This window comes from Simochromis diagramma, unplaced genomic scaffold, assembly GCF_900408965.1.
Source record: "Simochromis diagramma unplaced genomic scaffold, fSimDia1.1 OVJJ01000361.1, whole genome shotgun sequence".
Classification (NCBI taxonomy): domain Eukaryota; kingdom Metazoa; phylum Chordata; class Actinopteri; order Cichliformes; family Cichlidae; genus Simochromis; species Simochromis diagramma.
Genome location: NW_024386860.1, coordinates 14,707,144 through 14,730,355, shown reverse-complemented (window position 1 = coordinate 14,730,355; position 23,212 = coordinate 14,707,144). Strand labels below are relative to the sequence as shown.

Sequence of the window (23,212 nt, the reverse complement as noted above, 5' to 3'; positions counted from 1 at the left end):
GTTCACTTGTTTAAGTACAGCCTCTGTGGATCATTTGCAAGTTGTTCAGAACGCTGCCGCAAAGCTTCTGACCAAATCTTCTAAATACTCCCACGTTACACTCCTGCTGATCCAGTTGCACTGGCTCCCCATAAAATTCAGAACCAACTTCAAGATTTTGACTTTGACATTCAGGGCTCTGCATGGACAAGCACCAAACTATATCAGAGATCTTTTACATCATTACATCCCCAGCAGGTCCCTGAGGTCATGTGATCAGGGCTTGCTGGTCGTCTAGCATACGAGGCTGAAAACGAAAGGTGATAGGGCGTTTGTAACTGTGGCCCCCAGACTCTGGAACTCCCTTCCTTTAAGCCTGAGATCTGTGGACTCAGGTTTTTAGCTGTTTTTTAAACGAAACCACTATCTTTTTAAACTTGCTTTTGGTTGATTTCTGTTTTTATGTTTTAGCTTTTCTGTGAAGCACTTTGTGATTTCTGTCTTGAAAGGTGCTATACAAATAAAATTTTACTTACTTTACTTACTTAATTAATATAGTTATTAAATAGCAGCGTTCACTAATAAGCTATCACATAAAAGGTAATCCTGGCATCAAGTGCACTGTGTTTTACAGCATTAAATGACCCTTACAATACAACTGTTATCTGCCTGCTTTGAGAGCACATAACTTTACCACATATCAAATATTTGCCAGCGTTCAGCAGGTTGCAGCTGTTGATTTTACCACCCTGAGTGCGAGCAGAGCTGGAAGGCAGGTGAGAGGGTGTCATGATTTAGATGAGAGCAAGAAGCGAAAAGAAGAGGAGGAAGCATTGAAGTCACAAGAAACCAGCCTTTCACAAGTGTTCTGCCTCTGTACTTGGATGTATTTTCAGTTCAAGCGGGATGATGTGGAGGGGACAAAACACAAGGAGACGCTGTTTAGAAGTGTTCGAATGCCTCAGCTGTCACAAAGTCTTTACACTTCAGAGAGAATAAATCCCAAACAGTGAGAAACAACCGTAGTCTGTCTTCGGCTTTTTATGGGGGAGCACACAAAAATGCATTGTCGCTTTATGTCGTCTCATTCCTCTCTGAAAGTTGCTTACCTTAAGCTTTTATACAGTACGCTCATACACAGAGTCTCCCAGCAAGGACAAGAACAAGGATTTTTATATAAAACATCAATTAATTGGTAGAGTTTTTGATATGACGTATTGACACAATGCGACACGATCAAGTTAATTACTAACTCCACTGCTGACACACTAAAATTTCCCAGCCATCAGAGAGCAGAAACTACATAGACCTTTTAGGATACACATGCCAAGCATATAAATGAACCATTTTAAGCTGCCAGATGACTCAGCAGAGCAGTGCGCATGCCTTGTACTTGCCACACTGTAACTTTGACTTCAGCTCATTACCTTTGTGGCATTACATTCTTCGTCTCCTTCTGCCACCTCTTTAAAAATAATCAGTGTGGCTTTGTTGTATTTCTGGAGTCTTTATAGCTTCTGGCTGTTGAAGATGACTTTTAATAACAGATGCCTGCAAAGAGGTCATTTAAGATTTCTAACATCTCACTTATATCCAATAAATCTGGCTGCCATCAGTGTCTTTTTATGGCGGAATTGCGTTGTGTGGCCATTTGGTCTGATTTGAGTCGCCTCCTTTGAAAAATAAGCAGAATTTAAAAGCTGCTTCAATACAAATTCAGTCCAATGAATATGAACAGAAAAGTCCAAAGATTTAGGAAGCAGAACTTGGCACCCTGAGAAAATTATTTCTGTGAAGGGAAAAAGCAGCATTTTATTCCAGACTTGGGGTTTCACTGCCTTTAAACAACCACAGTGCTACTTAAAAAAAAAGAAGAAGAAAAAGAAAAAAACTTGCAACAACGGGGAGGCTGAGGTATCACTCACGAAGAGCGCCGTGCGATGAGCGGCTGTTTTTAGCTGCAGTGAGCTCGTTTGCAAGCTCAACTCGGGAAATTGTGTCTCCTTCTGCTGAGGAGCTTTGTGGCACTCTGGGGACTGGAAATAGGGAGATCGCAACAAGAAAGACTGACAGTAAGAGACAGAGAGAAAGGCAGCAAGAAAAGGAGAGAAACGTTGCAGGAAGGAGCAGCTTGGTTGATCTCTGCATCAACAATGGAAAAAGAATACCCAATAATAATTTCTGCTCATATATTAAGTACATATACCCCAGGATACCTGCATGCCACTGTGAACTCAGCAGTTGGGATAATGTGTCACCTCTTCCAAAGAGCAGAGGGAGCAGGAGGGTGGGCTTCCAAACTAAGTGAGTGCCAAACTCTGCTTTTATTCGCTTCTATTGAAATTGTTTCTTACAGTTTCCAAAATGAAACATTAATGCATAACCCCAGTGACATGTGAGGTGGAGCTGTGATGTCCCGAGGATTCGAGGGGGAGGCTCGGGTAGGCTGCCAGCTCAAATCTATTTTGGAAATCTTTCTGTTTACAGTTAATCAGAAATGTTTTCTGTTCTAAGCAGTCACACACAGAGGTGCCACTGAGCAAGGCATTTAACCACAGTGGCCTGCAGCCAACTCTTTTACTTGTACTCTTCCAGGCTTTAATGGTTGTAGCTGCAGAGAAATCAAACATAATGTGTGCCTATTCAACCTCCCTGTGCAAACCGGCGCTAAAGAGATAAACAACCAACCAACAAATAGCCGGCTTTTAGAGACGGGCATTGTGAAGACCAGCTGTGAGCTGGACTCAAAACAGTCCTATTAACGTTACATTGCCATTATACAAGGTTTTGATAAGACCCCGCATGGTCTGCAATTATCCTACTAGAATGAAACAAAAGCGATAAGGATAATGAAAAAAAGAAAATAGATGAGCTGTTTATTGATCGCTCATCCCGTGAGGGGCTCAATCTGAAATGGATGCTGCATTTTAAGGCTTACATTTAAGGGGCTGATTTTCATGTCACTGATTTGGTTCAGATTTGGTTCACATCACTGACAGCAGCCCAAAAATCACACAAGCAGCAGCAGTGCTGCCATTTTCAGGAAATACGTGATGATGCAGACTGCCAGGGGGCCACAATCCCCGTGTTAATCATCCTCATCCACTCGGAAATGTAGTGAAATAACACAAGCAAACCTAAAAAGTCCAGAATACTTCTTTTTACTTCTCACAGTAAGGACTCGATGATTAATAGCACATCTCTACTATTTTAAGGAACTCCTGCGTCACCATGCCACCACGCAGTTACATCACCATGGCGTTGTTAAACATTCACATATTAACTGAACATTAACACTGGTTAGATGTATCATCGCCACAGCAACTTCCGGTGTGAGACACCCAGGCCAAAATCCTGAACATGCATGAACATGAATTTTATTTATACAGCGCCAAATGACAACAACAGTTGCCTCTCAGCGCTTTATATTCTAAGGTAAAGACGCTAAAATAATACTAAGAAAACAGGGTAAACCCCAACAATCAGATGATCCCCTATGAGCAAATGTTTTGGCAACAGAGGGAAAAAAGAACACCAGGCTCAGGGAGGGGCAGCCATCTGCATGAGGGGAGGAAGACACAGGAAATCACAAACCTGCTCTTTGTATGTGGCTTGGAGGGAGTCTAAATAAAAGATACGGAAAAAAACAGCTATTAGCAGTTCGTCTGGGCTAGCTTTTATAGTCTGGAAGGCTCAAGTGAGCCAGGACCTTCTCCAAGACAATGTGTGGAGCGTCATGCTGTTCTGAGCCATAAAAACATATTGTACAATCACAATACTCAAGGAGCAAACACAACATGACTGCAGTAACTACAACAGAACATTAACAGTCCCAAGAGTCTGTGCCTTTCCTGCCATGAACTGTCTGTAAGACGCTTTTCTTTCTCCACCTGATTATTGTTAAAAGACAGCTGCTATTAGCTGATGATTGTTTCTCTATTAATAACCAGCAAAAAAGCCCTTTGACTTTTATATCAGTACATCCTTTTTGGGGAGATTCAGTGTGCCATTTTAAACCAACCAATGAGTGTGGGTTAGGCTATAAACCTGGGCTTCTTCAACATTTCCTTTTACCTGTGATGTTGTAGAAGTAGTTGAAACAGTTGAGGTTAAGGCTGCAGGGCTCCTTTTCGGTCGTGTCTGGACACTCTCTTCCTACGCTGGGGGGTCGAATGGTGTATGCTGTCCGCACTCGATAGTTACTTCTGGTACAGGGCTGGAACAGAGACTTCCCATTAAAAACCTGAGCCATTAGAATGCATAAATGATTAAACAGGCCATATTGTAGCGAGTGATAAGAAGTGAATGGAGGCATATCCTTGACCCGGAACAAAGTCATAGCGTTCCTGCAGCCATGGGGTTCATGTGTTTTGATGATTGAAGGCACTAAATGTGTTAGAATTATTTATGAAGTTATTGGGCCGCGATTCATTTAAAATGTTAATGTCAAGATGTTCTCCGATGGCTTTCCTACGCCTGGAGGAATGCCTTTAAATAAGACTCTTTCTTTCCCAAAATGTGGAATTCGATGTTTTTGTTCCAGCAGGAGTTGACAGGAGGGCTGAAACAGATATTCTGCTGGAATGGTAAATCACCAGACTCTACACGGTCATTGCTCGCAGAGAAGAGAGTTGGGGGAGAAAATGACAGCCTTTTGAATAACTCCATTGCTGGCATGATGAATAAAACATGTGAGAGGCCCTGCTGGTGCCACTGCAGACTCCACGTCGAGACTGGAATTGTGGGAAGATGGTGCGTCAAGCACTTTGGGAGAGAATGGGGTGTGATTAACAATGGCCAGGGTGCTGCTGTGAGAACAGCGGGTGAAACCAGAGCAGTTAAAGCGGCTTTTTACCATCAAACGGAGGTGTCGGGCGGAGGAGTTGAACAGGATGTTCTGACACCTTTGGAAGTTTTTGCAAAAAGAATGAACATTGCGTGTGTGCTGCAGCCTGTAGGTGTGTGCTGATTGCAGGGGCTGCTGTCTTTTTACAAATCTGAAGTCACCATGTAATAGGAAACTGTCTCAGCTGTAGACCAATATCAGTTATATTTGATTTACCATAACTTTTTTACAGTGAAGTAATTTTTTACAAACTGAATTTGTGGTCTTGTGTAAGACTATTTTTGGTTGTCTGCCAAATCATGTTCACAAATTAGCTGCAATATTTTTAGCCTCAGCTTTTATGTTTGCTGCTACATTACTGCTGAAATATATCCAGGTGTGTGTGTGTGTGTGTGTGTGTGTGTGTGTGTGTGTGTGTGTGGCTCTACATGCTCCTGAATCTTTATCATAAATCATGTTCCCTCCCTGCTGAATGCACAGTGAGTACAGTGTAATATAGGTGATATATAAGCCATTTTTCTCCTTCTTCCCAGTTCATATATCTCTTTTATTCCTCCTTGGTGGATGAGAAATAACCTGTTGACAAAGATTCACACACTGCTCACAATGATACAGTGCAGCCACGCTTTGAATTCCTGAACCTCAGAAAATTTTTTCCAACAAGAAAATCATATCAGTGGACTTTTACAGAAATCTGACGCTGCCATATCTGCTCTGTGCCAGACAGCTGAGCTGCTGCTTTCTGATGTGGGTTCAGCTCTCACCAGGGTGCAGCGACTCCAGGGGCCCCAGTCGCTGAGGACACAGTCCTCAGGGCAGGGCAGCCGGCTTTCCCTGGCCCCCAAGGGCATCTCCTCCGGGTCGCACAGGTAGTCCTCGACGGGCTCAGACGGGCCGTCAATTGTGTTGAGCATGCACCTGTGGGATCAGGCAAGAAACACCCAGAGTTTGACCTCGTTTTAGCAATTCTGCTGTTGTGGTGCAAAGAAAGAAATAGTCAGACAGTGTGTTTTAACTGGACAGGGAGCTGGCAGGTACATGAAGTACCTGACAACCTATGTGCTTCTCACACGGCAGGGTGGATCCCCCAGAGTAGGTGAGGTCAGGTCTATAAAAAAAGTCCAGTTTCACCTTTATTTTAACTTTTATTGTAAGTTTTAACAAAAACATTTTTTACAATAAGTAAAAAGTAAATTGTTTTTTTCAATTAAACCACAACCTGGATTTCCTCAACGACCTCGGTCAGAATATTTTATTTAAATTGCAGCTCGTTACACCCCAGTAGGCCATTTACAGTATTAATTTCACCTGCTCTAAGGAGGGACAACTCAGCTGAGGTCATTAGCATTTTTACTCACTCTGACTGTACATTAGCCGCTCTAGCAGCTTAATGGACCACCAACAATCATGCTAAGATGCCAGGTTGGTTATTATCAGGACTGTATATGTTGATATCTTTTCAAGCAGAGTTGCTCCCATGTATGTGTGTTTCAATCCACTGTTTTTAAGATGTTTTTGTTTTGAGTAATTCAATCTACTTCATCAGCTGATCAGTACCAGATAATGATTTTCCAAAAACAGAAAATGTACTTTAATGGTGTGCCATAGGAACACCAATTATTGAATAACTGAATTAAAAAGAGCAGCATCAATTTGTCACATTTTAAAACTGTAGTGGAATTGTAATTATTTCAACTCTAAAAGACACAAAATAAAATTCAGTCAGTAAAAATAAGATTATTTAAATCTGCAATGATTTTAACAGGTGTTATGGTTGTGTGGGGCCTCTATGCTATCATTATGTCCAACTCCAGTCCTCGAGAGCTACCGTCCTGCAGCTTTTGGATGCATCTTTGTTCCGACACACTTGAATCAAATGAATGGCTTATTATCAGGCCTTTGTCAAACTTGATGGCATGCTGAAGAGGTAATCCAACCATTTGATTCAGCTATATTGGAGTAGGGATGCATCTAAAAGCTGCAGGACAGTAGCTCTCGAGGACTGGAGTTGGACACCCCTGCATTAGGCTTTGTATAAGTAATGAGAGCCTCATATGGAACAGAGCATCAGTGACAACATATAACACACTGAATAAGTCAGGCATAGAATGAAAGGAGGAGCTGGAAAGTTTGTGGGCTGCAAAGTGGCTTGCATAGCAACTGTAGCCACCCCAGTGTGGCTTAAATAAAAAACCCTGTATGAGATTTGCTGTGAAGCACAAACAGCTGAGTCATCAGTTAATGCTGGCTGCAGCTGATATCTGCTGATATGCCAGGATTGAGGCTGAGCTTAACTTTGTGGCCTGTCTGAATAAATGCCATGCTCAATTACAATAATTTTTTTTTGGTAAACACTGAAAACAAATAAGCAAAGCCACAATGGCAGGCAATCTGACAAATACCTGACTCTTCTGGTCTGGACACCTTCTCCACAGTTTTCTTTCAAATCCACGTTGCTGACTTTCCACACACTCCACGGCTCGGCCACCCACACGTACTGTTTGCAGTCACTCTGACACGGCACCACCTCATACACCTGAGAAAAATAACAAACACTCTGAAGTTGATAGAGCAGCAAATCAAATGTAGCAGATTGCAGTTTCTTTTCTAAACTTTTTTGCTGCAGGCAAAGTCTCAGAGGCTTGCTTAGCTAACAAATATGATCCTCGTGGTCAAAATGAAAAAAGTCGCCTCTACAAATATATTTATTTTTTAATATTTCATCTTAGCCATGCAAGTTTGTCAGTTAAGGTTTGCCTAATACACTGTGATTCTTTAGCTCAGCTCTCTGAGGTTTAACTCAGCCAACGAGATTATTTCTGCCCCCAGAGAAGCTTTGCCACTGAGAAATGTCTGCATAAATAAAACTCAAGTCTCCTATAGGACCTTGTTTAGCTACATTCATGACATTGTGAGTGTGTACGTTTATCTGTCAGTGACCTACTGACACTGGTGACACTGTGAGTACATTACAATTAGCTGAGGAGAGCAGCTCTTACCTGGGCCTGTAGCAATGAGTCACATCCAGCGAGCATCGGGTTGGATTAAAAGGAGACAGATGGATTAATGAGCAGATGCCAACTGTTCATACAGTGCAAAACCTATGATTAATGCAACATTCAAGAGTTCATAATCAGAAAAGCCTGTGGCATAAACACCTGTGTGAACTTAGCAGATTCACACACACTGCCAGGCGTACTTGCTGATACTCTAAGGCCTGGAAAGCATTTCATTTGAGCAAATCAGAGAACCTTAAGGAATCAACTGGCACATTTGGGGGCATTAATTCAGTGGATGGGATCCATTTATAGCACCCGTTGCTTTTTGCAGTGTCGCTGCTCAGAAAAAAATGACTGCAGCAATAATGAGTGGAAGGTAAGAGAAAGCTCTGCAGACTCAAGTTTATTGTCATAAATAATTAATTTATTTCTTTCTCTCTAGTGCTGGATATGTATAATGTGCAGCATACTTGTAATAACTACAGACATATTGTAGCTCAGCTCATAAATATTAAACAATGGTGAGCTGAAAAGAGCTTCAGTTTTGACTTTAATCTCCTGCTCAGCCACCAGCTCGCATGTCTTAGCACGTAGATTAGTTTCGCTGTCAGTACCTGGTTGATGTGGTCCAGTTTAGGACACGGCCGACCTCCGTTGTAAGGCTTCTCCCGAAGCCATTTGGAGCGAACTTTGACTCCGCTCCCACAGGACTTGCTGCAGCGTGACCAGTTGGACCATTCACTGAGTTTACAGTCTGAAGGGCAGGGGATGATGCACGCCTCTTCAATATAACCTGAAAGGAGGTGAAAAACAGGCGTTTTTGTTGTATTTTTTATAGCGCAGATTCTACCCTAAGGTTTGTGACCTGTAAACTTAAATGGATGAACACTGTGACCTGAGAGTTAGCTACAGACATCAGAAGAAAATCCAAAACACCGCTGTGCTGCTTTTTCATGCATTTTCAATAAATTATTGGAGCGCACAGTATCATCTCTCACTAATTATTTCATGAGGAAAAAGCATTCACCAGAAAATTGATTCACAAGAAATTTGCTTTGAAATAAAAACCTTTGTTCTTTCTGCCTCCCACCAGCAGGATCTAAGCCTCACAGGTTGGAAATGACTGCTTTAGAGAAAAATACTCAGCGTCCTGGTTGTTGAACCCGTTGTTTTCTTCATCTAGTGCAGTTCCATTTTTTTTTTCTGTCTAACATTTCAATTTTATTTAAAAGGTGTAAAAGCCCTGTAAACTATTAACCAATACTTTACAAACTAATCTAAATGCATTTATTGATTTTCAGCCAAGTGGAATAAAAACAGGGTCCATATTCAAAGGCCTCATTTTTTGCTCTATTACTGACAAGTGGGAAAAAAAATCTCCCAAAGCAGAGGTACAGTAGGGCCTGGCAGGACGCTTCGTTATTTCAGTCCATCTTCCCACAGCTCACAGAGTCTTGACACCATCAGCAGGGTGGTGCTTTTTTGGATTTTTCTACATCTCAGTTGTGATCTCCTCTGTTTTGACCTCTACACAGAGGTCAAGTTTCAGTCAAATATGATGAAATATTTCTACACTCCTGGCTTTGTGTATTGAAACTTTCTCTACAGATTTCTTTTCCTTGCTCAGAAACAGTCTGTTTAGTGCATCAAGTACATTTTGTAGGCTTATGCAACAGCACTGGTCTGCAAATCAGTTTAGCCTTTGATTAAGAAAATCAATGAGGTGAATGAGCTGGTAAAGTGGACTGTCTCACCGGCTGCTTAAGCGCTTCCTGTTTCTAATGTGAGCTTCTCCAGGCTGCTTTTATTTTCAGTGAGACATGTGGTGCTACGCTGATGATGAGCTTGCTGAGAACACACTTCCCACGATTCAAGAGGAATCCCACACAGGCCAGTCACTCCTCACAAATCAATGTTGTCAAGTGGAGTCGTTTTCTCACTTTTTCTAACCTGGGAAAAGTCTTGCTGTTCCCTTCGCGCTTCACACTGACATACTGAGCTGCCGGGTACAACAACACCTGACCACTGAGCTCTGTGGGATCTCTGTGCTGTTAGTAATTCTCCATTCTGTCAGATTTTCTGTATTGGTCCAACAACTGAGCAAACAATGTCTCAGTCTCAAAGCTCAAGCTAAAGTTTAGGCTAACACAGCTCAGCTCAGGCAGAGCGGTCTGGTGGTGTGACCATGTGCTGGTAAGAAGACTGAGCCTAGTCTGAGTAATACATTTATATGTTTGGGGCACCAAAACACTGCAGAGGTTTATATTTAAGTTTATCTCTGATGGGCAGAGCCATGGTTAAAAGGACAATCAAAACCATCACCTCTGAAATTTGACTGGCCTACACCCTCAAAGACTGCTGTGATATCAGTGCAACCATGGGCAGAAATTACAGAGGGAACAAAAGGGAACAGATGCCCTTTTTTCAGGGAAAACAGTTTTGTCCTCTTCAATGCATCGTTATAAATATATGATATTGATTATAGTATAATAATATGTATTGAAAGCTCTTGAATGGTTGGGTGGGTCTCACTAGTAGCACCAGGAGAACAATCTGGAATAAAATTAAGTTGAATTAATATGATTTTTGTTGATTGATAAATATTGTAGGATTTATGATATATATTTCCAGTGGTGCATGCTAGAAAAAATTTATTAAATAATTAGCTGCAAGTGCTAAAAATGGACCTGAAACAAAGCTTGTGTGGACGGGAGAAATCTGGGTATGGCATTATCTGGTTTTTGATGCGATGCAAATGCTGGCATAAATACAGACTTAGTATTGCTTAAAACAGCTAAGGAACATCCAGACCAGTGCCGCCACAGGCAGTAGCCAAATGGATTGTTAGACTTTAATCATGGGGTTTTAAACTTGGCTCAACTGGAGAGGACAGTTGAAGGGTGATCGTGCCACCCAGTCTGCTGGACCAGAACAGAGCAGTACGTTTTCTTAAAGCTAATAAGATTAGAAAATAAAAGTCTTTTTAATCCAGTCAGAGCTAGAGTTCTGGCAGCACTTTGGCAACAACTACGGTAAATACACAGTGATCTCGTCCATACACATACACACAGTCGTGTCTCCATGGAGCTGCATTCGTTTAATAAAGCCCATCTCTAAACGTAACCATAACTATTACTTGCATAATCTGCACTTAGCCTTACCCAAACACTAACGCCAATCTTTCCTAAAAATTAAATGATTTATGTAACAGGAACCTGCTTTTAGTCTCCATATGCGACTGTGCAAACAGATTTAGGTCCCCACAACATGAGTAATACCTGTACACACACACACACACACCCACACACACGCACACACACGCACACACACAGACCTCCTTTCCCTTTGGTGTCTCTGAGCCCAGATCAGCATCTCTACATCCACACCTTGCTGAGTAAAGCCTGGCCTCTAAAACAGCTCCATTACCTTCGACCTCCACTTCAGTCTAGTCAGGTCATTCTAAAATCACTCACACTATCACTTGGAGGTTCACCCTGTATAAAAGCCACAGCACCTGTGCCTGCAGTTCACTTGTAATTCAACTGATATAAACTTGTTAGGTGTCTTGTCTCCTCTGTGAAGCCTTTGGGCTGAGGCCAGGAAGGAGATCACTCCTGCTGCCTTTGCAAGTCAACTTAGGTACAGCCAGACACATGCTCTCACTGCAGTCTCCAAAGCAGCTGGAGCTGTAGAAAACTTCCTTAGCTGGTAAAAACCAAATGATACGGTCTTACTAATCATATGCTTAAATCTCTTTATAATAATTTGTATATGCACCAAACTATCTAAAAGATTAGTCAAGCTTTGTGCAAAGATAAAAATTATTTTGTAGCCTGCAAGAATGTAACAATTAAATTAAAATGACATTAAACTGTACTTTGCCAGTTCAAGAGATTATTTTGCTGAGAGCATGTCTCGTTATTTTGTAAGGTCTCAAATTTCACAATGCCTTCTGAGATTAGTGTCTTCATCTGGTCCTGAGTCTAGTGGCATTTTGCATATATAACCACCTGACTGTTTTTTTTTTTTTTTTTTAACTTATCTGGATAGGTAGGTGGATGTTAGCAAATTACTGATGCGCAGAATGGAACTGACAACACAGCTCCACCCCCCCCAATCCAATGACTTCCCTCTATGCACAACTACTATCATCACTGTGCAATACTTAATTTACATGCAATAACCCACACTGTAAATATATAACACTCTTTATTTATTTTTCTGATTTTTCTGATTTGTCTATTTGTACATTTTAGATTTTTGAATACTGTTCATATGTATATAGGGTATATAGAGATGCTCTGTATCCCATTGTACATGTATATAGTGACAATAAAGGCATTCTATTCTATTCTATTCTATTCTTAAAGCTTCAGAGTCCCACTAAAGTTGTTTTCACATTGGTCTGTTCTCAAATGACAAATGCTAAATGAAAAAGTATATGTAGCGGCTCAATTAGAAGACAACCATATATGTCTAGATTTACTGAAAGGGCCAATTAGAGCGTTGACACAATTATAAAAAGGTGCAGATGTGAGTGGAAAGTGGTTTAACAGCAACACACTTGTTCTTTTAAACAGATGCAGTCTTTGTTTCGATAATTGCCAACACAATCAACCAAGAACAGCACAAATGAGCAGAAGTGACGTGGGTGGGAATACTTCACACGTGCATAGTGTGTTAAATTTAACCTAAAAAAGATAATATAGTATAAGCATAGTTTTATATGTTAATAAAGTTAATGCAGCTGTGCCATGTGGGCAAATATGCACATTGATCTTACTTTTCCTGCATGTAGTGTGATGCTGAAAGCATTTACTACAGTCAAAGGGAAGAATCTGACAAACAGCCAGCTGTGACAACAAGAAGGACAGTCGATAAATTGAAAGCTTCTGCAAAATCCTGAATAAGTGACAGGTGACACATACATCCATAGTTGTCATGCATTTTATAAACCCCACCTGCATTGCTCTAGGTTAAACTCCACCCTGTTGTGTTATGATTTGGGACGGGAATGCTTTAGCACCCAGCTCATGGCTGTGAACTGTCCCCCAAGCTCATTCTAATAACAGCTATCACATTCGTTGTAAGTGTGGACGACGTAGGATATCGGTTTTCTTCTCATTGTGTAAGTAAAAGATCCATTAAAACATTTAAACATTCTCCTCTCCAAATTCTGCAGTGTGAAAGGAAAACTGCGGCACATACATATGCAATGAGGACAGCCACAAGAGTAACAGAGTCCACATGTTTCCTTTGCTAAATTTTTACTGTGCCTTTTTAATGAGTCACAGCAGTAGCTTTTGCACCAGTGCACACCCTCCCAGGGTGTGCTAACAACTGCAAAGTTAATGAAACTTTTTTGTAAATTTAACAATTTTTTTGGTTGTTTTGACAAATATTATAATAATCAATTGCAATGAAAACAACAAAAAGAGGAAACTGTTCTATTGTAAATATAGCACAGATAGAAAGATACATTAAGTTAAATGCTGCTGGGCTAAAGTGAACACAACGGATAATAACGAGACTTTATCAAAAGATGATTTTCTGTTTGCAACACTTATTTTGTCCATCTGGTCTAAGTTATTCATCAGCTAGGCATTTGAAACCAAATTTCATCTCCCTGATGGCTGTCCTGCAAGACTTTTGGCTCTAGGGACCACCCAACATTACTGCCTGTTATGCCCCTCTGCTCCACAATCCTCCTCAAGGTAATAGAGACAGCCTAATCCCTAGATGCTCTGAAAAACAACTGTATACACTTTAGGCTCAGGTTGGGGCTCAGAGGGGAACAACAGCAGTGGCCATTAGGCCAGAAGGACTCGCTGATGTTTTTAACTAAAATGATTAAACATTGACCTTTGTCCTCAAACCTTCAGGAGAAGGTTTTGCCTTTATGACTTCCCCCAATGATTGCATCCCCTCCCCCTTTACCACAGTGCTACAGTGCTGAGCCATCCTGTAATATGATGAGGCCAAGGCCCCATGAGCCATCCCGTAATATTATGAGGTTAAGGCTCCCTGAGCCACCCTGTAATATTAAGTCACAGTGAAGGTCAAAGCATCATGGGTTGTTGATAGCAGCAGAGATAAGAAATAAGAGTAACGCCGAGCACATCAGAGATGAGAGATTTTCCCCTTCTGTATCATCATCTTTTAAGTTTAATGTTACTTACCTACACAGATTTGTGTGTATGGTTTGAGAAGGCTGTTGCTTTTTTGTTTTGTTTTGTTTAAGTTACACCAAACAGATGATCTGCTGTTGAGAAAATGAGAAATTCATACACACAAACACTGTTTGCAGTAATTTTCCATCAAAGTGAAGAGTTTAAAGACATGAGTGGTGGCTGAAATTCTAAAACAGGAATGGTCGATTTCTTGACAGGACATAAGAGTGGACAGGAGAGATGAGGAAAGGACGTGCAGGAAATGGCCTGTGGTAGACTCGCCAAAACCAGTAAGTTATGTTGGTGCAGGCCTAAAGATCTAGGCCTAAAGTTCAGTCAGCGAGCCCCTTAAAAATCACAGGTCTGCATTCCCCAACTGGTTGGTGAGTGGCTGCTAGAGGTTGCTGGCAGTTGCTTGCAAAGAAGCGTACGGAGCTGCACCAGAATGCTCCATGCAATTACTCTTTCCTAGCAGATTGCTGTGGTCGTGTGTAGTTTGCCTGGAAGATGTCAACTTGTCTGCCAATATTCATCAACTACTTGGTGAGCTGCAGTGAAAAGTGTGTCTTTTCTGTGTTGGTGGTAAGGCACAAGAGCCACGTGAAATATCAAAATCTCATAGCAACCAAAGCGGTCAGGATTTCGGTGCAGCATCCCCTTTATGATATATTTCACCTAGCAACATTAAGCAAACACTCGCCAACATTTTACCCTAGCAACCTGTGGTTTCCAGGTGGTACCAACTGGTCTCTAAGTCTGCGTGACTGAGGCCTTAATATAGTGTTCACTCTCACTGACTTTTGCTGTTATTTATGGCTGTGTTATTCATTTTCTCCCTCTTTTATCACATGTGTGCTTCAAGTGTGAGAATTGGTCATTTAAATGACTTGAAGCTGCATTTATTCAGGTCATCAACAATATACCTGCCAGGTATGGCGAAGATCAGATGAACGGTTGTTGAAAAAAATGCAAGAAAACACAAATGCCTACAGCAATTGAAAAGATGAAAAGTTTCCAACAGAACAAATAAGCAGAGTGAGTGGTTTAACTTTTGACCCCCTCAGATAAAAGATGAATCTCCGACCTCCAAAGAGAGGATCAAAGGAGTCAGCCGACGGGAAACACCGATGCAATGAAACAAGCCAAAGGATGAGAACTGCTCATCCAAGATTCCCAACAATTCACCTGCCAATTGTGTCCTCTGTTTATTAGAGAACTCCTTTTGTGGTTGACTGGATTATTGCTGAACACTACGAGAATCATGAATCTTTCATTTGGATGTTTCTTTTGCTGCTGATTGCTCCATCCCTGCTGTCAAGGTTGACTTTTTAATTGGCTAAAAAAATAAGCCTATATAATAAGATATAATATATATATATAATCCTTACAGGGTTGCTTGCTGTGCCTGTGTCAAAACCTCAGAATAACACCTTATTGAAAACAAGTGGTGCTAAAGCAGAGTGAGTGTTATCTTCTCTTATGCAAAATTATTTTCACAGAGGAATAAGACAATCTGAAAAGTGTGCAGAACCACAAAGCTTGAAATAACGTCCACATTTAATGATAACCCCCTTTTTTCTGGTGATGTCTGTGTAATAAAAAGATAAAGGGAGCACAGTTTGCCTGATCGACATCATAGCCGGGGGCATCGTGTCAGCTGCGGAGTCGTGGAAGGACCACGTCTCCTCCTCCATCAAGATTAAAAGTGATGATGGTAAAGATGGAGAGAATGGCTGAGAAATTGGGAGAGGGAGTTGCAAGGAGAACAGAGGAAGACGGCTGAATGAGGGGAATAAAAGAGATTTAATGATCTCTTTGAGCTTCACATGCACTAATGCCAAGCTTCATGAATGTGTTGTTGTTTTTCTGTGCACCTCAAGGAATATTCCTTTTTTCTTAGCTCAACAACGCTTAAAGATGAATGCATGGGTGCACACGTATGCACTCACAAACATTCACATAGGTGTAAAAATACACAGAATCTGACAAAAGCACACAAACACACAGAGCCCCAGCCTTACGATGCGCTCGTCACACCCACACTCAGATTAACTGACGCATATCTGAATCTGTGACTCACACAAGGAGAATAAAACCATGTTTATATATGCACAACACTGATGTATTCATTTGAACATATCCTGCATTCGATTCCACAGCAATTTCACAACGAGTTTCTGAGCTGGGATTCTTTGCTTGAAGTATTTTGGATCTAAGATAAGACCTTACAATGAGGGGACAACTGATTCTGACAGGAGTGTGCCAGAAAAAGGCCTCCTTATGTGAAATTCAGTATTCAGAATGAGTCTTTAGCAGCCATGGGAGGGGCTTTCATATGTGCACAAACAAAATCTTTTGCTTCAGATGAATATTTAACAGAACAAAGTTATTCCTGCATCTGCTACATTCCAGTGCACTACAGTAAACTTCTCACCTGAAACCAAGAAGTAAAGTTCAAGAAAAGGGAGAAAAGTCTGCTTTTCTACACATTGTGCTCCAACTCAAGATTGAAATCCAGATTTCTGAGAGCTGCCACCAAATTTTAAATGGTAGTAAACTGAACTTAACTCCTAAAAAAACTACAAAATATCCCAGAAAGGTTTCTGTTGCATTGTGTAGCCATAAATGGTAGTTGTGGTCAACGTGTCTAATTCTACAGCAGCACCACTTTTGGCAAACAGCATCTCTGCATGGCTGGATAACCCACAGAAAACAGTGTCTTCGTTATAAATTAGTTTCAATAAAACTAGCCAGAGGAAATCTTCAGGAATTATGAGACATGGCCTGTGTGCACACATCTGAAATTAACCACAGTTGAGGGAGTAGATGGCGTGGCTCCGTCTGGCACAGCATCACCCACAGCTTGTCACCATTACTGTTAGAGATACATTGAGCCAAAACCCCAATTTATGAGTTCTACCTTGGTTTTAAAGCAAATTAAATAACTAAAGCCATGTAAAACACAACCATTTAATGCTGCACTTCCACCCACTATAATGCACACTCTGTGGAATAAACGGAAAGGTCTTCAGTGCAGCCACACATCGCTGCTACAGGTACAGTATACAAATGTTCAGACTTTTAAAAAAAATACCCATTTAAAGGAGATTTAGGACGAAACTCACAAAATAAACACCTGAAAATGAACAACGTGGTAAAATGAAAGTATATGGTTGAGTTTATGAACATTGCCCAAAGGTGCTACAACCATAAAAAAGCAGTTTATCAGCCTAGTGCTACTGCTAACTACTTTTAAATATATAAAGACGTCCTAAAAAATGTCAGTTCAACTATAGAGCCAGTTTTATCCTCGGTAGTTCAGCTGATATTCATATACTCATATATGATATGTGATCCAAGTGAAATTTGGGACTCATCCAAATATTTTGAAAGGGTTGTAGCTTATGTCTAAAAACATACTGAGATACATGTAAAATGAACATCCTCCAATTCTTAGGTCTGCCTGGTGAGTGTGTAATACACTGTCCAGCAGCTAATGAGGAGATATGCCAACAAACTACTATCTATGTAACCTGTACCGCACATTTTCCGAGGTTTTCCTTTACAAAAGGAACAAGCTCTGGGACTACACTCCTACACTGACAAACGCCCATGCAAGCGTACCCACCATGACTGTTGCAGCGCAACGTCTCCACCAGCCTGTTGTCCTGATCGTAGCACACCATGGCCTGGTAGCGGTAGCCCTGTCCACATTCCTTGATGTCTCCTTGCACCTTCATTCCTAGGATGCTCTCCACTCTGCCTCCCTCAGGCAGGATGCAGTCTGACCAGTTCCCCACTGGCTGTGCGTTGTACTTATCACAGGGGCAGTACTGCGTCTCACTCAGAGGGTACATTTGTGTGTTCTTGCACTTGTCTTTCTTCTTGCTTCTCCCTGCGGAGTGGAGCAGGATATAGATTAAGAGAATCCAGAGACCTATGTGTCTGCTGGCATTGACGGATTTCAGCGTGATACTGAGGCTGCTTTCAAGGTCTTGTTTACCCGCTAAAAAAAAAAAAGACTAGACAACACAGGAGCTGCTGTGCCCCTATGCATGTGGGATACATGATGATAGATTAGGCTTGCCAAATAGTTTCCAGCAGAGTGGGCTCTTACTGAAACAGCTTGATATTTTTTATCCTCACACATGCCAAGCATCGTTAATCACAGATCACTGTGCAAAGAAATACTCTTTTCCTTACAACAGCTCTCATTAGTAGCTGTTTCCAATGTAAATAAGGAGATGATGTGTGGATGACTGTCCCTCTGATGATCCGAGGCTTTACCTGCAGTGTTTTGCCATCAAATTTTCGAGCTGTGGATTCTCAAATTTGTCTTGTGACAGGCGCACAGCTTTGTGTTGTTGATACTGTCCACAAACATCACAGTGACCAACAGGCAGAAGAAATTAATGCTTCTTCCACCCTGGGATCCAAATGTTACACCAACCACAATTATTTTAGATTTGGTAAAAAAAAAAAACTTACTAAGGCTAAAAAGAAATGAACTAGGAGGTAGTAGGCAGTCATGGTATTAATAAAAATGCTTTTGAACCACAGGATAGTGGCTAAACCACAAAATCCACACTTTCCCCTTCCTAAAAAACTACGTAAAAACAATTAAAGCATGTCTCTAAAAGAGTAATTACCTGACTTATGACTTACTAATGATCCGTCTGCTCTCTTACACATAGGTGGTTGGGTCAAAAGGTACTTAAAATTCACATCACTGGATAACAAAAGCTTTTCAAATCCACTTTCTCACAGTTTCGGGTTGACTTTGTAACCTCTGTGCACAGTTGTGGAGGTACCTTAATTCTTTACACTATTACACATGACTGCAATGCACGACGTACCCCCTGGTGACACTGACACTGATCACAAAGGCAGACGTCTTCTCCTAGACTTGTTGCTTTAATTCCACCAGAACATTTAGCTGTCAAAAACTAAACGCACAGATTTTTTACCTTGTGTTTCATTTTAAAACGCCTCTGTTGGAGCGCTGCTCAAATCTTCTTGCACTCCTCAAATGTTAAACTCCAATGCAAATAAGTCTGCCTGAAAACGGTTCACAGCAGTGCATTGTTTGTGCTATGCCGCTCTGTCCTCACCTATCAATGACCTCTTTCTGGTGCGGACCCCCACACAGTCAGCTGTGCAAGACGAGAACTTGGACCAGTTGGTCAGCTGGCAGTCATCCTGGCAGGGGAGCTGACAGCGCTGAGTGATGGCAGGCATGGCCTTGGCAAATTTCAGACACTCACTGATATCGGCCTGCGTCCCGTCCAGCTGGCGGCAGGACACGGCTGGAAGAATGAGAGGAAGTCGGGTCAGAAGACCCCATTAGAACATTAAACATTGTGATTTAATGACTGATTGTTTCAACAGATTGATTGGAAGTCGTAACATGAATGGAAAGTTAAAGACATTGTTGAAAGGTAATCAAAAGTTGAATGTTTATAGGAACACTAGTGTAAAAAAACCCCAAACATTCAAGTTGAGATGACTAAATACCATTTTTCACGACTGTTACTGTTACAGTTTACTTTACTTTTTTGATACATTTTCCATTTGCAGGACTTCCTCTGAATCTTACTTCATCACAGCATATTTTGATTTTGTAGACAAAACAAAATGTCCTAAAAAGTAGTAAAATATAAAGTATTTAGCTCTACATTCAGCAATTCCAAAATGAGAAACACACTTATATGTTGTATTTGTGCACAATAAAAATATAAACGCAAGGGTCATTCATATTTCATATAGTGTGGTTGCTTCCAGTTCAACCACAGTAGATTTCCCTGCAATGAAGCACGGAAATCTCACTTACGTTAAATGTCTAAATTTTACAGGAAGGAAAAGTTCAGCAAGGTACTCTCAGCTAATCCCTTATTTCCCAAGAGCCTACCATGGCACACGGATCTACATCTTTGATTTGGTACAGATTTTACGCCTTTCCTGACACATTCCTCCCATTTATTGAGGCTTGGGACCAACACTCGGAGTACACTAGCTTGTGACTTCCTGAGGCTGGGTTTGTATCTCCTCCCAGTCTCAAACCTGCTCAGTATTTAGGTCAGAAAGCTTGACTCTAATAGTTCAATAATTTAACAACCAGTGTTCCAGTTATTTGTGCATTATGCACACAATATATAAAGTTAAGGTGAGTTGAGTTGCAGACGGGCTTATAGGCACATTTGGTTTCCTATGGAAAGAAATATCTGCTGTCTGTAGTTTGATGTTATATTTTTACTGCACAGATAAAAACTAGACAGCAAAAGTGATATTTTTGCCTCATGATATTGCTGCGTTTTAAATAGGCAATATAGTATATTATACATTTAGCACTTGCAGAAGTCATTTAATAGAGGTAAAGCTTGACTAATAAAAGATTTTTGTCGGCCAAGAAAAATTTAAGGGAGTGAAAACTTCAGATATCACTAACTATGGTAATAGGATTTATATAGATTTATAAATACATATCTTTATATGTATTTATAAACTCTCTCTATATATGTAAACACTATTGGGTTCATTAAATCACCTGAATAACCTTTCAGTTATGTAAGTCACAAGAGCATGTTAGTAACACTGGCACTGCTTGGTTTCTATTTATGGCCACAACCAGAAAACAAAATGAAACTTAACATTACTCTAAGGTTACAATTCATAAAGAAGATGCCACATTGAAGATTCGCTTAACCAACAAATGATGTTACTTATAAACAAAGATAAATAAACCATTTGGGTCTTGGCCCGGTACACAATAGACTATAGGAGCCAGGACTTTCCCCTCTAAACTAATTTAATAGTAAATGAAATAAGCTAAATACCCCCCCCCCCCCACACACACACACACAAACACACAAAGGAGAAAGGAACTGAGGGGACTGGAGAGCTGTTCACTCCTCAGTCCCAATCCTTTGCTCAATAAGGGCCAGGAAGACCAATATTTAACTTCTGTTCAGCTGTGATGCTACTCTGCTACATGTGCTGTCAGAGTCAGAGCTACTATAGAGCTATACCCAATTTATTTTTTCTGCATTATTAAATTTTTTTTCATCATGTCAATATAAAATCTGTAAAAATGATCACCTAATTAAATCATATATTATTGCTAGTGCACTAACATTGTCAATTGGCTAGATAGATAGATCGATCGATTGATAGATCTTTATTAATCCCACGGGTAGGTTCCTCTGGAAAATTTAGTGTCCAGTAGCAGAACACAGACAAAATATTTCTTAGTAAGAAAAAATAAAGGGGAAAAAAAGAATATGAATACAAGTATAAAAATAACATATAGCAGCCAAAATGTCTATTGCTATAGATAAAGCTCTTTCAGAACTACACAACACATCCTACAACCTCTGACAGGCCAAGTAGTTCTTGTGACAAGTGAAATGACTTTGATATGTGAAATCACTGAAGTGCCCCTTTAATTAGGAGTTCTTAACCCACTCGTGAGCACGATGACTTGAAATATAGATTTAAAGGGAGCGGATGAAAAATAGATCAGAACTTTACGATTCAGATTAGCTCTCAGGGGGGTTTAATAACAATTAAGAAAAGAGCAGACACAAAAAAGCATCTCTCCCTCAATTGGTTTAAAGCCCAGAAGTCAATTTGTCTTTGACTGCATCATCCTTTCCTTTGTTCTTTCAATAAAGGGTAGTACTTGTGTTGCTGCAATATTTCATTTTCTTGTCATGCAGACATTCTGCAGGGCTGTACCTTCATAGAGAAATCAATCTCTAAGCACATTTTGCTGAACCCCCGTGGGCACCGCTATTGGTTTGGAAAGCCTCCGTCGGCTGGTGTGTTAGGTCAGGTCTTATATTGCTGTGTGTGTGTATGTGTGTGACAGAGTGGCTGTGTTCAAGAAAGAGAAAGAGAACAGCACAAGCTCTCTGTTCTGTGTGTTTAATAATGCCACTATAGGGTTTTTCCACCCTCTAAGGAAAGCCTCTTTCCAGGTAAACAACACAATACGCTGTCAGGAAACACGGACCAGAAAGGACAGCGTGTCTCATTTGGTCTGAGTCGATGACAAAATGATTTCTGCCATTTGGAAGTGACAGAAGTGTGAAAACCAGTGCAGGAGAGTCTGAACTTCAAGTGTCACATGGCATCAAGTCACAGAGAAGCTGCACAGAATCTGGAAAAATAAGGTCTATAATGGACCTTAAAGCATTTTCATAAACCGATTCTTCTGTCCATTAATGCAAGCTAGCAAAGGCGAGACAGAAAAATAAGCACTAATAATGGCTTTCCATAGGAGCTGGAAATGAAATTGATCATTCTGCGTGACCCCCCTGAAATTGGATTTTTATGAAAGCCTCCTAGGACTCTATAGTGTACCCATTCTCTATAAAATGGCGAGAGGAAATATGCTTTTAAAGAGAGAGAGCCACAACTCTTAAAGTACTTGTCACTTGTGCGTGAAGTCGATATGAACAGGGGTCTGGGCTGTTGTGTGCTATAGGCACGGTGCAGCATCTTCTTCTAAATTTGAGCAAGAGATATTCGATTAAAATTGCATGACAAGAGCCCGAGGTGGAAAAAAAAAGCCAGCAGTGAAACAAGCCAAGCTGTCAAACAAGTCTCAAGAGGAGGATGATAAGGTGTGAGCACATTTCCTTCCCAAACTCTAGAGGATTACAAATAAATAAAAAAATAAAATAAAAACAACTGGAGGAAAAAAGTAAAAAGAAGAAAAATATATTTTACTGCTGATGTTTATAGGAGTGTCATCTTCAGTTTGGGCCATGTTGTGTGAGTGGGAGGATTTGATGTGTACTCTAACTAAATTGGCCTATTCTCCAAACCTTGGCACATCCATCTGCTGCTTCATGGCTGGGCTCCAGATGCTCCGCAATGAGCAAAAATTAAATTTAGGGTGATTAGGAATGGCTCAGGGACGATGCAGGCGGAAACAGGGGACGGAGAGATTTGTTTCTATACCTCGTGTTTGAAGCCCTGGTCCACAGGTCTCTTGTGCACCCGGAGTGTCCTGTCTGAGAAACCAGGTGACCAGCTGGCACTTCCTCCATTTGTGGGTTTTCCACCTAGAATAAATAAAATAAGTACATACATATAATTGCTACAATAATATTCATTAACACAGCAACATCTTGCAAAGCACCAGGTCAGAGTCTGAATAGAATAAACTCATTTACAGCACAGTAATGCTGTGTTCTGCCCACACAGTATCAGCC

The 23,212-nt window shown here is 40.8% G+C and overlaps 1 protein-coding gene across 1 annotated transcript in view; it reads right to left on the bottom strand.

Annotated features, from left to right (window-relative positions):
- The window catches only part of LOC120732854 (thrombospondin type-1 domain-containing protein 7A), a 204,628-nt gene that overhangs the window by 41,718 nt on the left and 139,698 nt on the right, over window positions 1–23,212 (bottom strand). The window contains exons 13-20 of the mRNA XM_040030719.1: window positions 22,959–23,062; window positions 19,106–19,300; window positions 17,623–17,889; window positions 8,439–8,617; window positions 7,825–7,830; window positions 7,228–7,361; window positions 5,590–5,743; window positions 4,054–4,195 (exon numbers count right to left, since the gene is read on the bottom strand). Of these exons, the coding sequence (XP_039886653.1) occupies window positions 4,054–4,195; window positions 5,590–5,743; window positions 7,228–7,361; window positions 7,825–7,830; window positions 8,439–8,617; window positions 17,623–17,889; window positions 19,106–19,300; window positions 22,959–23,062 (1,181 nt within the window). The remainder of the gene's footprint in view (window positions 1–4,053; window positions 4,196–5,589; window positions 5,744–7,227; window positions 7,362–7,824; window positions 7,831–8,438; window positions 8,618–17,622; window positions 17,890–19,105; window positions 19,301–22,958; window positions 23,063–23,212) is intronic.